At 60.5% G+C, this 10,646-nt stretch overlaps 2 protein-coding genes across 2 annotated transcripts; both read right to left on the bottom strand.

Moving 5' to 3' along the window:
* Window positions 1–1,057: 1,057 nt before the first annotated feature.
* On the bottom strand, window positions 1,058–2,248 carry LOC125078269 (interferon-induced transmembrane protein 1-like). Its single transcript, XM_047690595.1, has 2 exons — window positions 2,022–2,248; window positions 1,058–1,398 (listed from the first exon to the last, which is right to left on the bottom strand). The coding sequence occupies exons 1-2, from the start codon at window positions 2,175–2,177 to the stop codon at window positions 1,207–1,209; spliced, it is 348 nt and encodes a 115-aa protein (XP_047546551.1). The 5' UTR covers window positions 2,178–2,248; the 3' UTR covers window positions 1,058–1,206.
* An 838-nt stretch (window positions 2,249–3,086) lies between these two features.
* LOC125078263 (uncharacterized) lies at window positions 3,087–5,596 on the bottom strand. The gene is made up of 4 exons (XM_047690590.1): window positions 5,129–5,596; window positions 4,687–4,830; window positions 4,051–4,279; window positions 3,087–3,606 (listed from the first exon to the last, which is right to left on the bottom strand). Exons 1-4 carry the CDS (start codon window positions 5,337–5,339, stop codon window positions 3,534–3,536), a joined length of 657 nt encoding a protein of 218 aa, XP_047546546.1. The 5' UTR covers window positions 5,340–5,596; the 3' UTR covers window positions 3,087–3,533.
* Between the last annotated feature and the right edge of the window lie 5,050 nt (window positions 5,597–10,646).

Here is a 10,646-nt window from a genome sequence, read left to right as displayed (position 1 = left end):
GCTGGGGATCCGGGGCGCCTGTGCACTTTGCAGGCCGGCCAGGGTATCTCCAGGCAGCGGCCAGCCCAGGGGCCCAGTACCGCGCAGGTGGACACGGTGGGTGTGCTCGTGGTGCCGTCCATCCCTCAGGGCTTCCGGGACCAAACACAGAACCCAGCGTGACCACTGCTGACTTCAAGGGGAGCCCCGAGACTGGCCCGGCCCCACTGCTGGGACCCTGGCAAGCCTGGCTGCCCCAGAGGGCAAGGTGCCCCTGGAGAAGGGGTTTCCACGCTGACACCCGCCTGTGGCCGCCCGGGCTTCTCCAGCCTCTCCAGGGTGACTGTGGGAGTGGGTCCCCCACCCACCCCCTGTGGGGCCTCAGACAGGAACACCCGCCTGGGGCCAGCTCCTCCTACACGGGGCAGAGGATGGTCCCCACCCCCCCCACGGGCAGCCCAGCCTCCGACGAAAGCTCCCAGCCAATGCCCAAGGGTCCCTGGTGGCTGCAGGGCCCAGCCAGGTCGGGTGGAGGGAGTGAGGCCTTCGGCTCAGGCTTTCTGTCCCTGGGGCTTAGCCGCCAGGTCTGACGACTGGCTTCTGCAGTCAGTCCACAGCCCAGAGCTCTGTCCCTCCCCCAGGCCACTCGAGGGCTGTCCCTACCCCAGGGGAGCAAGGACAGAGCTGGTGGGCTGGAGGAGGCAGCCGCACGAGGCAGCCATGTCTGGATCCGCCGGAGGGGCTGGGAGGTGCGGGTCTCCCCCAGCCGCACCCACAGAGACAGGAGCCCGCATCCTCCCCCCAGGCCCTGAGCTGCCCACTCCCCCCAGCACCAGTGTGTCCGCACCCCTGAGCGTCAGGGAGCCCCACCCTTGGGACCAAGGGTGTTCTGGACACGGGAGGTCCTTGGGTCTGGGGTCGTTCCCAGCAGGGGGCCGGAAACCAGCACAACCCGAGGACAGGCCCTGGCCCCTCAGAGCCCCACAGCTGGGCAGGGTGTGGGGAGGTGGGCTGAGTCTTGGGGCAGGCTAGGGACTCCGGCAGCGCCCCCCCACCCCCAGGAGACGTCACAGCGCCGTCACACGCAAGTGCACTTTATTGAACTCAGCTGTAGCCCGGCAGGTCTGCAAACACAGTGCAAAGGGCTGGGCGCTAAGGGGCAGGGCCAGAGCCCCGGAGCAGGGCCAGTAGCGCATGGTGGACAATGGGGTCCTTGGCCATGAGCTCCTAATGGTAGCCACCACTCTTCATAACCTTTAAAATCATACTGTAGGCTGTAGTATAGGCAATCACCAGAAGAACAACAGATACAGCGGTCAGCAGGAGGCCCAAGACCAGGGCACAGGTGTTCAGGCACTTGGCGGTGGAGGCATAAGTCTGGGCCCCAATTATGTCACCCACCATCTTCCGGTCCCTGGACTATGGGGGAGAGATGGAGGGTGGGGTCAGGACAGGGTCCTCGGGTGCCTCCTCCCCCACCCCGGGGTGGTCCCTGCCCAGAGCAGCAGGGTCCACCTGCCCTTAACCCTCCCATTCCGCAGAGCCTGAGCAGGACCCCCCAACTGCCGCCATGGGCCCCTCCCTCCTGGGGCCTCCCTCTCCTTCCTCAGCCTCTCAGCCTCTCAGGAGACCCCAAGGCTTGTCCTCCCTCTGCTTTGGCCCCTTCACTGGCCTCACGCCCCATCACGGGGGAGCAGACTTTGAGTACCTTTTGCTTCTTTTGCACCAGACTTGAGGTCTGAATCCACAGTGTGAGGTTGGAGTGTCCCCACTTGGGCTGGGAGGGAGAACTTCTTGGGGACGGTGGGGACATGGGCCGACCCTACCATCCCCACGTCCTCCCTGCCTGTGCAGGCTCAGCCTGGGCTCTCCCTGGGAGCGGTCCCACGCACACATGCACACACTCACACTCGTACACACACGCACACCCTCAGGCTTCCCACACCCCGTGCGCCCTCTGGCCAGGCGGACCCCCGCGGGCTCACTGCTCCTGCACCTCCCGGGAGAGCCCACCCACCCACCCCCCAACCCCGCACAGGCACCTTCACAGAGTAGGCGAAGGCCACGAAGCCCAGGCAGCACCAGTTCAAGAAGATGGTGTTGAACAGGGACCAGACGATGTGGTCCCGCATGGGCATCTCCATCTGGATGTCGATCACGGTGGTGGTCTTGGGAGCCGAGCTCTGGGGGTTCTCCATGACAGCAGCCTGATGGTCTTGCTGGACCGTGTTTAAGCTTAGCGGACGTTGTGTCCTCGCCGGGGAAGGAAGGCCAGGGAGTGCAATTAGGTCGCCAGAGTCCTAACCACTTGTAGGGGGAGGCCTGGCTGTGGGTGGTGGCCCCAGGTAGGGCTCAGCCCCAAATCAGGGTCCCCTCTCCCCATGTCAGCTTCCTTCTGCTTTCTCCGCCGAAGTGTGTCTTTCCTGCCGTTTTGTAACTGGGTGACTTGGCTGCTGCAAGAGGCGGACCAGCCCCCGAGAGTCAGGATCTGAGTGCTCTGTGTGTGGGGGTCAGGCCCAGCAGCCTGCGTTGCCTCTCCCAGAAGGAGCCTCCAGCGTCTCTCCAGGGTCCCGAGGAGCAAGATCACCGGGTGCTCCAGGAGGTGAGGAGCCCCTGCACCGGGAAGACTGGAGGCTCCTGGCCAGGCAGCAGCCCCTGGGAGCAATCCTCCCTCGCCCCTGCCCCATCAGGCCACCTGCAGGGGAGGATCTTGGGGGAAAGGGTAGAGAGCTGCTCTCGGAAGGGGCTTGCCCCACCGCAGGCCCTTCCCTAACTTGCACCTCTTCCGCCCGCAATCCGCCGCCGCGGAAAGATGAGTTCATCAGAGCAAGAGAAGCGTTTCACCTACGGTAAAGCAGGCCCTGGGTTGGGGCTGAAGGGATGGTCGTCACCCCTCGCACACCAGAAGGAACGCCGGCAGAGGCCTGGCTCCTTCCCCAGCCCTCGTTCAATGTCCCTCCAGACCCTGCTGCTCTGCTCCTGCGGCCCCCGGTCAGCATCCGTCCCCGTCCGCGCTGGAGCTTCCGAGACCCCCAGTGCTTCTGCCCTGTCCTGTCGTGTGGCCACAGCTAGTGGCCCTGCTCTCCACACTGCCCCTCCAGGGCTCCTCCCGCTTGACTCCCACTCCTGTGAGGGCTTCCAGGCTGGTTGAGTTCCAATGGAAAAGGGCAGTAAGCATAAAAACTCATCATTTTGAAGACTTGGTGAGAAAAACATTTTTGGTAAGATATAATGTGTTTCATTGATGATATTTTTTACTGATTATATGCTGAGATATCTTGCATTTATTGGCTTAAATAAAATAGATCATTAAAGTAAATCTTACTTATTTCCTTTTGCTCTTTTAAAATGTGGTTACTGGAATATTTAAAATTGGATTTGTGGAAAATAAATACAAACTGGATGAAAGACGTAAACGCGGACAGGAAGCCATCACAGTCCTAGCAGGAACACCACAGCGCCCTCCCTCCGTGGCCTCTTGGTCGCGAGCAGCTTCTTCCTGGACGAGGCCCCAGAGGCCAGGGAAACAGAAGCAAAACTGAACTCCTGGGACGTCAGGATGCAAAGCTTCTGCGCAGCAGAGGAGTGGCCGGGACCACAGGCGGTCTACAGAGCCGGAGACGGTGTCTGCAAGTGACGCACCGGATAACGGGTCAGTGTCTAAAATCTGTAAAGAACTCACCAAACTCAGCCCTCAAACAACAGACAATGCAGTTAAGAAATGGGCAGGAGACGCGAACAGACACTTTTCCAACACCCCGACGGCCCACAGAGACGGAAAAGACGCTCAACCTCACTCAGCATCGGAAAACGCATCGGAACTGCGACGAGATGCCACGTGACGCCTGTCAGAAGGGCCGGAGCGAGTTGGGAAACGCCAGTGTCGGTGAGGGTTAGGGTTAGGGTTAGGGTTAGGGTTAACCCTAACCCTAACCCTAACCCTAACCCTAACCCTAACCCTAACCCTAACCCAACGGGTGGGACGCGAGCTGGGGCAGCCATGCGGGGATGCGGCGGGGAGGGTCCTCGGGGAGGGGACATGGAGCCGCCCCCGCCCCAGCGGTCACTCACTGGGGACTCCCCCGCAGGACACAGAGAGAAGCCGTGAGGGGCTCACACGCCCCAGCGTTCCCAGCAGCGCTGTCGACAGCAGCCGGACGAGGGAGATGGTCCACGTCCGTGTCCGCGGACGAGTGGGTACAGACAGGGTGTGTCCGTATGTCCGGGGCATCCCTCGGCCGTCCGAAAGAACGACCACTCGCCGTTCGCGGTGACGTGTGTGGAGCCCGAGAGGGTAACCCTGAGCAAGATAAGTCAGACAAAGTGACATGATTCCTCTCAGATGCGGAATTTCAGAAACAACAAATAAGCAAAGGGAAAAAAGAGAGAGAAACAGACTCTCACTTAACCCTAGAGAACACACTGCGGGTCACCAAAGGGCGGCTGGGCAGGGGGTGGGGGGACCCGGGGAGGACATCAGGGACGCACACTGGGAGCTGGACGCAAGTGCTGCGTCGCTGTGTTGCACACCTGAAGCCAATGGCACACTGTGTGCGAACTCATGGGAACTCAAACGAAAACTAAAAAGAAATAATAAAATAGAGTTGGGTTCGTGGCCTGCTGAAGTCACAGCCACGGGCAGCGTCGGAAACCCGGAAGGCGGCTTCGAGCCAGGTGTGAAGAGGGGCGCGTCTCGGGGAGACCCACCTTCCCCGGCCCATGTGTCTTGGGCAGGCCGGGCTCTCCCGTCAAGTGTGCCATTGGCCCTGCTGGGTCTCTGCCCACGGGCAGCGAGGGTCACACAGCTTCCCCCTCTGTCCCCCAGACCCAGCCGCTCTTTGTCAGATGGCCCTGGAAGGTTTACAACAAGTCAAGCTCGTTCTATTTAAAGTCTTAGGAGTTTTACAAGAATTTTTCTTTTATCTTTATCTCTTTTAAGATTTCATTTTTTTTATTTGACACAGAGAGAGCAAGAGAGGGAACAACGCCGAGGGAGCTGGAGAGGGAGAAGCAGGCTTCCCCCAGGACCCCGGGGTCGTGACCTGAGCCAAAGGCAGACGCCAGGCACCCCTGCAAGACTTTTCTAGCAAATTCCCGAGGACAGATAATCGGGGGAGCGAACAACTCGGTGACAGTTAGGAAAACTTACCTAACTTTCTAATCGCACAGGACAATAAAACTGGTATCTCTGCGAACACTCTACCAAACCAGATGTTTCCAGAGTCTGGGGCAGAAGATGTCTCCTCCCGCCGGAAGCGAGTTCGCAGTTTAAGGAGAAAGGCCACTAGCAGCCAAACAAGCAGAAAACAGAGTTTTGCTTCACAAAGAAACGAGGAGCAGAAAGAGCTATCGGAAATCATCTCCCTAAGTAGGTCCCTCTGTCCCTGGGGGCGCGCGGTCCGCTCAGCCAGGTGCGATCCCGGCCACCAACCCTTCCTTCCCTGCACCCGCTGTACAAGAAATGCCTTTTTAAAAAATACTTTTTCATTGAGTTCAATTAATTCACATACAATGTATCACTGGTGTCTGCGGTACAGGCCTGTGGTTCCTCAGTCTCACGGACACCCGGGGCTGGTGGCGTCCCCGCCCCACCGTCCCCTCCCTCCTCCTCCCTCCCCCCAGCAGCCCTCAGTTTGTTCCCCCACATTGAGAGTCTCTCACTCTCTGGTTTCTCGAATCCCTCGTACCAGGGAGGTCAGACGATCTTCGTGTTTCTCCAACTGACTTGTTTCGCTCGGCGTGACGCCCTCTAGCCCACCCGCGGCGCTGCGGACGGCAGGATCACTTCTTCCGACGGTCCGTCCTACTCCTCGGGGCGCAGGGACCACGTCTTCCCCGTCTGCCCGTCGTCGGGTGGACGTCGGGCCCTCCCCGGAGTCCGGCTCTTGTGGACGTCGGGCCCTCCCGGGAGTCCGGCTTCTGTGGACGTCGCTGCTCTAAATGTTCGGGAGCGCGGGCCCCTCCGCCACATTTATAACCCATGCGACTGCTGGCTCTATTTTCCACTCCCCGCAGACACTCCCCGCTGCGCTCCCGCGCGGATGCCCCAGCTCACATCCTGTCCAGCAGCGTAGCAGGGTTCCCCTTTCTTTTCTTTTTTTAAAGATTTTATTTATTTAAGACACACACACACACATACAGCGAGCACGAGTGGGGAGGGGCAGAAGCAGACTCCCCGCTGAGCAGGGAGCTCCCTGAGATCATGACCGGAGCAGAGCGTCGCTGGGCACCTCCAGGATTCGCCTCCCCCCTCCCATGTCCTCACCAACTCCCCCCGTTTGCTGACTTGTTAACTGTAGCCACTCTGGCGGGGTGTCCCTGATGCCGAGGGACGGGAGCTTTCGTGCCTGTGTCGGCCGTCCATCTGATGTCAACAAGTGCCTTTGGGAGCTGCAGCTGGAAAGCAGGCAGGGCCAGGGAGCCAGAGCTTGGAGACGAGGCCCGGGTGACCCCGGAAACTTGGGACAGACGTGAGAGAAGACCCGGGGCCCAGGGCAGAGGGGGAAGGCGTTCTGCGTGAGTCATAGAGGGAGCCTCTGTCCTCCTGCCCTGGAGCCTGGAGGGGCTGGACTCCCATCCCCCATCTACCCTTCTCTCCTCCGTAACCTGCCAGATCCCTAGAACCATGGACTCCACTCTGCGGTGCTCCTCGTGCTGTTGCCAAGGGACGGCCTTCTCTGCCACGGGGCGCTGGTTTGCACACATCCCTGAAGCTGGTCATGACCCAGACTCACAGCTGCTCCGTGGGGGTGTGAGGGAAGGGCGTCTCTCCGGGCAAGCGCGACGGTGGAATTTGCCACGTTCCCTGGGGTGCACGAAGAAGCACCTGCTGGGGAGCCCCGCCCTGGTCCCCAAGGACAGCACCTGGACCGCGCCGCCCCCGAGGACCCACGGTGGAGTGGGTAGCACGAGCAGCAAACAAGGCTCTCTTTGAGGTCCCCACAGCTCAGCCTCGCTCACCCTGAAGGACCCAGGGAGGGGCTGCCTTCAGTTAGGACTTTGAACGTGTGGCATCAGCCTCCAGCTAGGTGGCAGGCCACAAAGAAGGACTCGTGGGAGCTTGAGAGAGCGACGCAGGTGAGCACGTGTGATGGTAGATTCTTTGCGCCACTGGACTGGACCACAGGGCCCAGAAGCCCAGTGTTGTCCTGGACATGTCGTGAGGGGTTTCCGGGTGCTACTGACATGTCCGTCAGGGGACCGAGTGAAGCCAGGTGGCCTCCCCAGTGTCAGCGGCCTCGCCCAGTCTGTCGGGGTCCTGACTAGAGCATGAAGGTGGAGGAAGGGAGCATTCACTCTGCCAACCTGCCTTTGAGAGGGGATGTCGGGGATGTCGGTCTCCTCCTGCCTTAGGACTCAGACTCTGGCGGGCGGACAGCCCTGAGCCTCCACCACCACGTGAGCTAACCCCTTGTCCACCACCACGTGAGCTAACCTGCTACTGCCGCTTGGAACAATTTGTTCTTAAACTATAACCCCTGGAAGACTTTACTAGTTGCCAAGCACATTTAGATATGCCTTAAGAAAAACATATACTGGCAACAGGTCTTTGGGGAGAAGGACGATGTACGACCGTGAAGCTGGGCAGCTGGGGATGCCTGGCTCGCTCAGGGCGGAAGGCCGCCCCTTCACAGAAGCCGGGCAGCCGGGAACGCCCGGTCAGCTCAGGTGTAGAACAAAACACCACCTGCTTCCCTTCTCCGTTGTCACTCCTTTCCCTTCCCAGAAGCGCCCCTTGTTAGTTAGATGAGTCCTTTGAATGTGCTTGGTTAACTGCAAACTTTGTCCTCCTCCTCGCCTGTCCGCAAGACATGACTGATGTTTGACCTTCGTCGGTCCTTCTGTTGGCTATTGTTTCTATCCAACAAAAGTGAGACTGTGGAGATGCTCGAGGAAGCCGTCTTTCCGATGGTCGTCCCTGCTCCCATCTCTCGCAGCTGCCTTGTTTGTGCCTCATTCTTCTCCTGTCGCCGACTGGAAGTGGCACTAACCCTTGTCCACCACCACGTGAGCTAACCTTTGTCCTTGTTGTCTCGCTGTGTGTGTCCATGGATTCTGTTTCTCCGGGAACCCAGACTCGTACGAGCAGTGAGGAAACCGTGGTGAGACCCCAACCCTGTGATGTCTGGAGGAAGGCCTGAAATACAACCATTTGTAAGAAAAATACATTTCTCAGACCTTCTTCATCCAAGGCTCCTGCGAGCTCTCAGAGGTGACCCAGGGTCTCACTATAGTGAAGGTGACTCCCGGGCCCGCCCAAGGGTGTCCCGATTCCCAGCTGTGGGACTGGAGGGTTGGAATCTCCAACCATCTCCAGAGGTTGGATCAGCCGATGGCCAGTGACTCAGTCAATCATGACTATATGACGACGTCTCCATAAGACCCAAGAGGACAGTTTTCTGGTCCTTTTCCTCTTCAGAGACAGTCCATACAAGGGGGACCCAAGCACTCCCGTGTGCCCCGAGCTCCGTGAGGGCCGAGGCTCCTTTGTGCGAGCCCTGCATGGCTCCTCACCTGCCAATTCATGTCCTTTGTCACAGCCTTTAATGCCTGGTAACCCTGGGACGTGTTTCCCGGAGTTCTGTAAGTGGCTCTAGTAAGCCCAAGGGACCTGCGGAGGGGCTTGGAGCCTCTAGTCTGTAACGGTCCGTTCAAATCCCTGGTGACCACCAGGCCTGCGATAGCATCTGAGGTGGGGACGGTCGGATGGGGCAGAGCCCTCCGCCAGGGGCTGTGACACTACCTCTGTGTGGACGGCTTCGGAACCCAGCTGGTGTCCAAGAGCCACCGGGCGCTGTGGGCGGGGCCCCACACTGGCCCTGGGTCCAGGGGCCACAAACGGAATGAACGTGCGGCCTGGGACAAGACGTGGGCAGACGTCCATAGGGTGCCGGGCACCGGAATCTGCCCATACCCCCCTCTCAGTCGGCTTCAGGGGCTGAGCACGAGAACGCCGGAGAGAGCAGAGCTGAGCTCGTGGGAAAGGGAGCGAGGGTGGGGCCGTTGGCTCATGGGTCTGCCCGAAACTCAGTCAGACATTTCCAAGTTGACGAAGCGCATGAAGGGCTTGCACTGCCCTAAGACACCGTCGTGACCCCTTCTCTGTGGTGAGACGGGCAGGGACGCTTCTGCAAGAGTGAGGGCGAGGGGCATGAGAGTGAGGGCGAGGGACATGGAAGCCCGGCCAGGGGGCAGCTGAGGGCCCCCAGGGTGTCCAGGCCGGGCACATGCCCCCCTGGGGTCTGGGGTGGGACTTCAGCTTTGCTCGGGAGACAGGAGGACTGAGGTCTTCCCTGGGCCCCCAAGCCAGGGCTGACCCCAGCACCTGTCTCTGCTCCTCACGTGTGGGGCCCCGATCCGAGTTCTCCCACTGAGAGGAGACACGTCTGGGCTGTTTCTGGGCCGGAAACAGGGACTTTGCGTCTCTCTTGATCTTCTCCACCTGGAGACGCAGGAAGGGCGTCCCTGGGCAGGGGCTGTGTTTTTCTCAGGGGAAGGAGAGGCTGTTGTAGCCAGGCAGCCTTTCGTCCTGTACACGGGGTCTCCAGCTCTCCCGGGCTGGAGTGGGCCTGCGTCGCCCCTTCCCATGGGACCAGGCACACGCGCTGGGACTCGTGGGGTCCTGCGTGACTGTGGGGATCAGGGTCCCCTATGTGGCCTCTGCGAGAGCGAGGTGAGGGTGGACGGCGGCGTGGGAGCCTTGCGGTGGGGCCGACGCCCACAGGCATCCCAGGCCCCAGCTTCTCTGTGGCTCTTCGGAGATGTCAGCCACGGTTTCACGTGTCCCACATCTTTTCTGGCCGGAATCTGGGGATGTCAGGAACGCGAGCCCTTCCCAGCGCTTCTAGCAGCCGTGCCGGAGGAACTCAGAGTCTGGGCTGCCGGGCGCACACGGTTTACCTTTTCTGCTGGGGACATTCGGCTGGTCCTCAGCTCCGCTCGTGGAGGTGTGTTAACGGGACCCCAGAATGCACACAGTCCAGGGGACGACGGGACACGGGAAACCCGGCACTGTGGCAGCCTCGAGAGGCCCCCGCCGGCCCCTCCAAGGAACCACCATGCCCTTCCCAGCAAGGCCGCCACTGTCTGGACCCCCGCGTGGAGCCAACTCTCAGCCCCGAGTGTGGGTTGCACCGAACCCAAGCGAGTCCAGGTGAAGCCGTGGGTTACGTCTGCGGGTTTGACCTTTCGCAAGGAAGCCTCACGGTCTGGGTCTGTTCTCCGGTGCCCACGTCCCTTCGCACGGTGCTGCCGTCGTGAGCCCGGCTTGCAGGAGGCCGCAGTCCACAGACTCACTCCCGTGCAGTGCGCCCCTCTGCCTAGCCCCAGCTTGCCTGCTCTCCCGATGGCAGCTCGGACGGCTGTCGCTCGCTCGGGTCCAGCGCCCACGGCCAAGAGAGAATTCCTGAGATGTCTGTGGTGCAGAAAGGTGATTTTATCAAAGCCCAGGGATTGCCCTGCGCTGGGACAATCTGCACTGCGGCTTGCGGGGCACCGACTGTCTACCTGGGAGCTGGGGGAGGCAAGGACAAAGGCAGGTTGTTCAAAAGGACTGTCGCAAGCTAAGGAAGACCTTCGGGATCCTGGAGACCCGGCTGTCGTTAGGCTAAAGGTGTTTTCCCCCTAGCAAGGCCCTGGTATGAAGACAGCGGGGTTCCTGAGGGCAC

Source organism: Lutra lutra, chromosome 10 (genome assembly GCF_902655055.1).
Source record: "Lutra lutra chromosome 10, mLutLut1.2, whole genome shotgun sequence".
Lineage (NCBI taxonomy): Eukaryota > Metazoa > Chordata > Mammalia > Carnivora > Mustelidae > Lutra > Lutra lutra.
This window is presented reverse-complemented; position numbering and strand designations above follow the sequence as displayed.

Bases quoted from the DNA above. Each gene is read 5' to 3' on its own strand.
- LOC125078269 (XM_047690595.1), bottom strand. From the start codon at position 2,177: ATGGAGAACCCCCAGAGCTCGGCTCCCAAGACCACCACCGTGATCGAC. The intron at 1,399-2,021 runs GTGCCTGTGCGG...TCTCCCCCATAG, and splicing joins CCTTCGCCTACTCTGTGAAG to TCCAGGGACCGGAAGATGGT.
- LOC125078263 (XM_047690590.1), bottom strand. From the start codon at position 5,339: ATGATTTCCGATAGCTCTTTCTGCTCCTCGTTTCTTTGTGAAGCAAAA. The intron at 4,280-4,686 runs GTGGGTCTCCCC...TATCTTGCTCAG, and splicing joins AGACACATGGGCCGGGGAAG to GGTTACCCTCTCGGGCTCCA. The intron at 3,607-4,050 runs GTGAGTGACCGC...CGTCACTTGCAG, and splicing joins GTCCTGCGGGGGAGTCCCCA to ACACCGTCTCCGGCTCTGTA.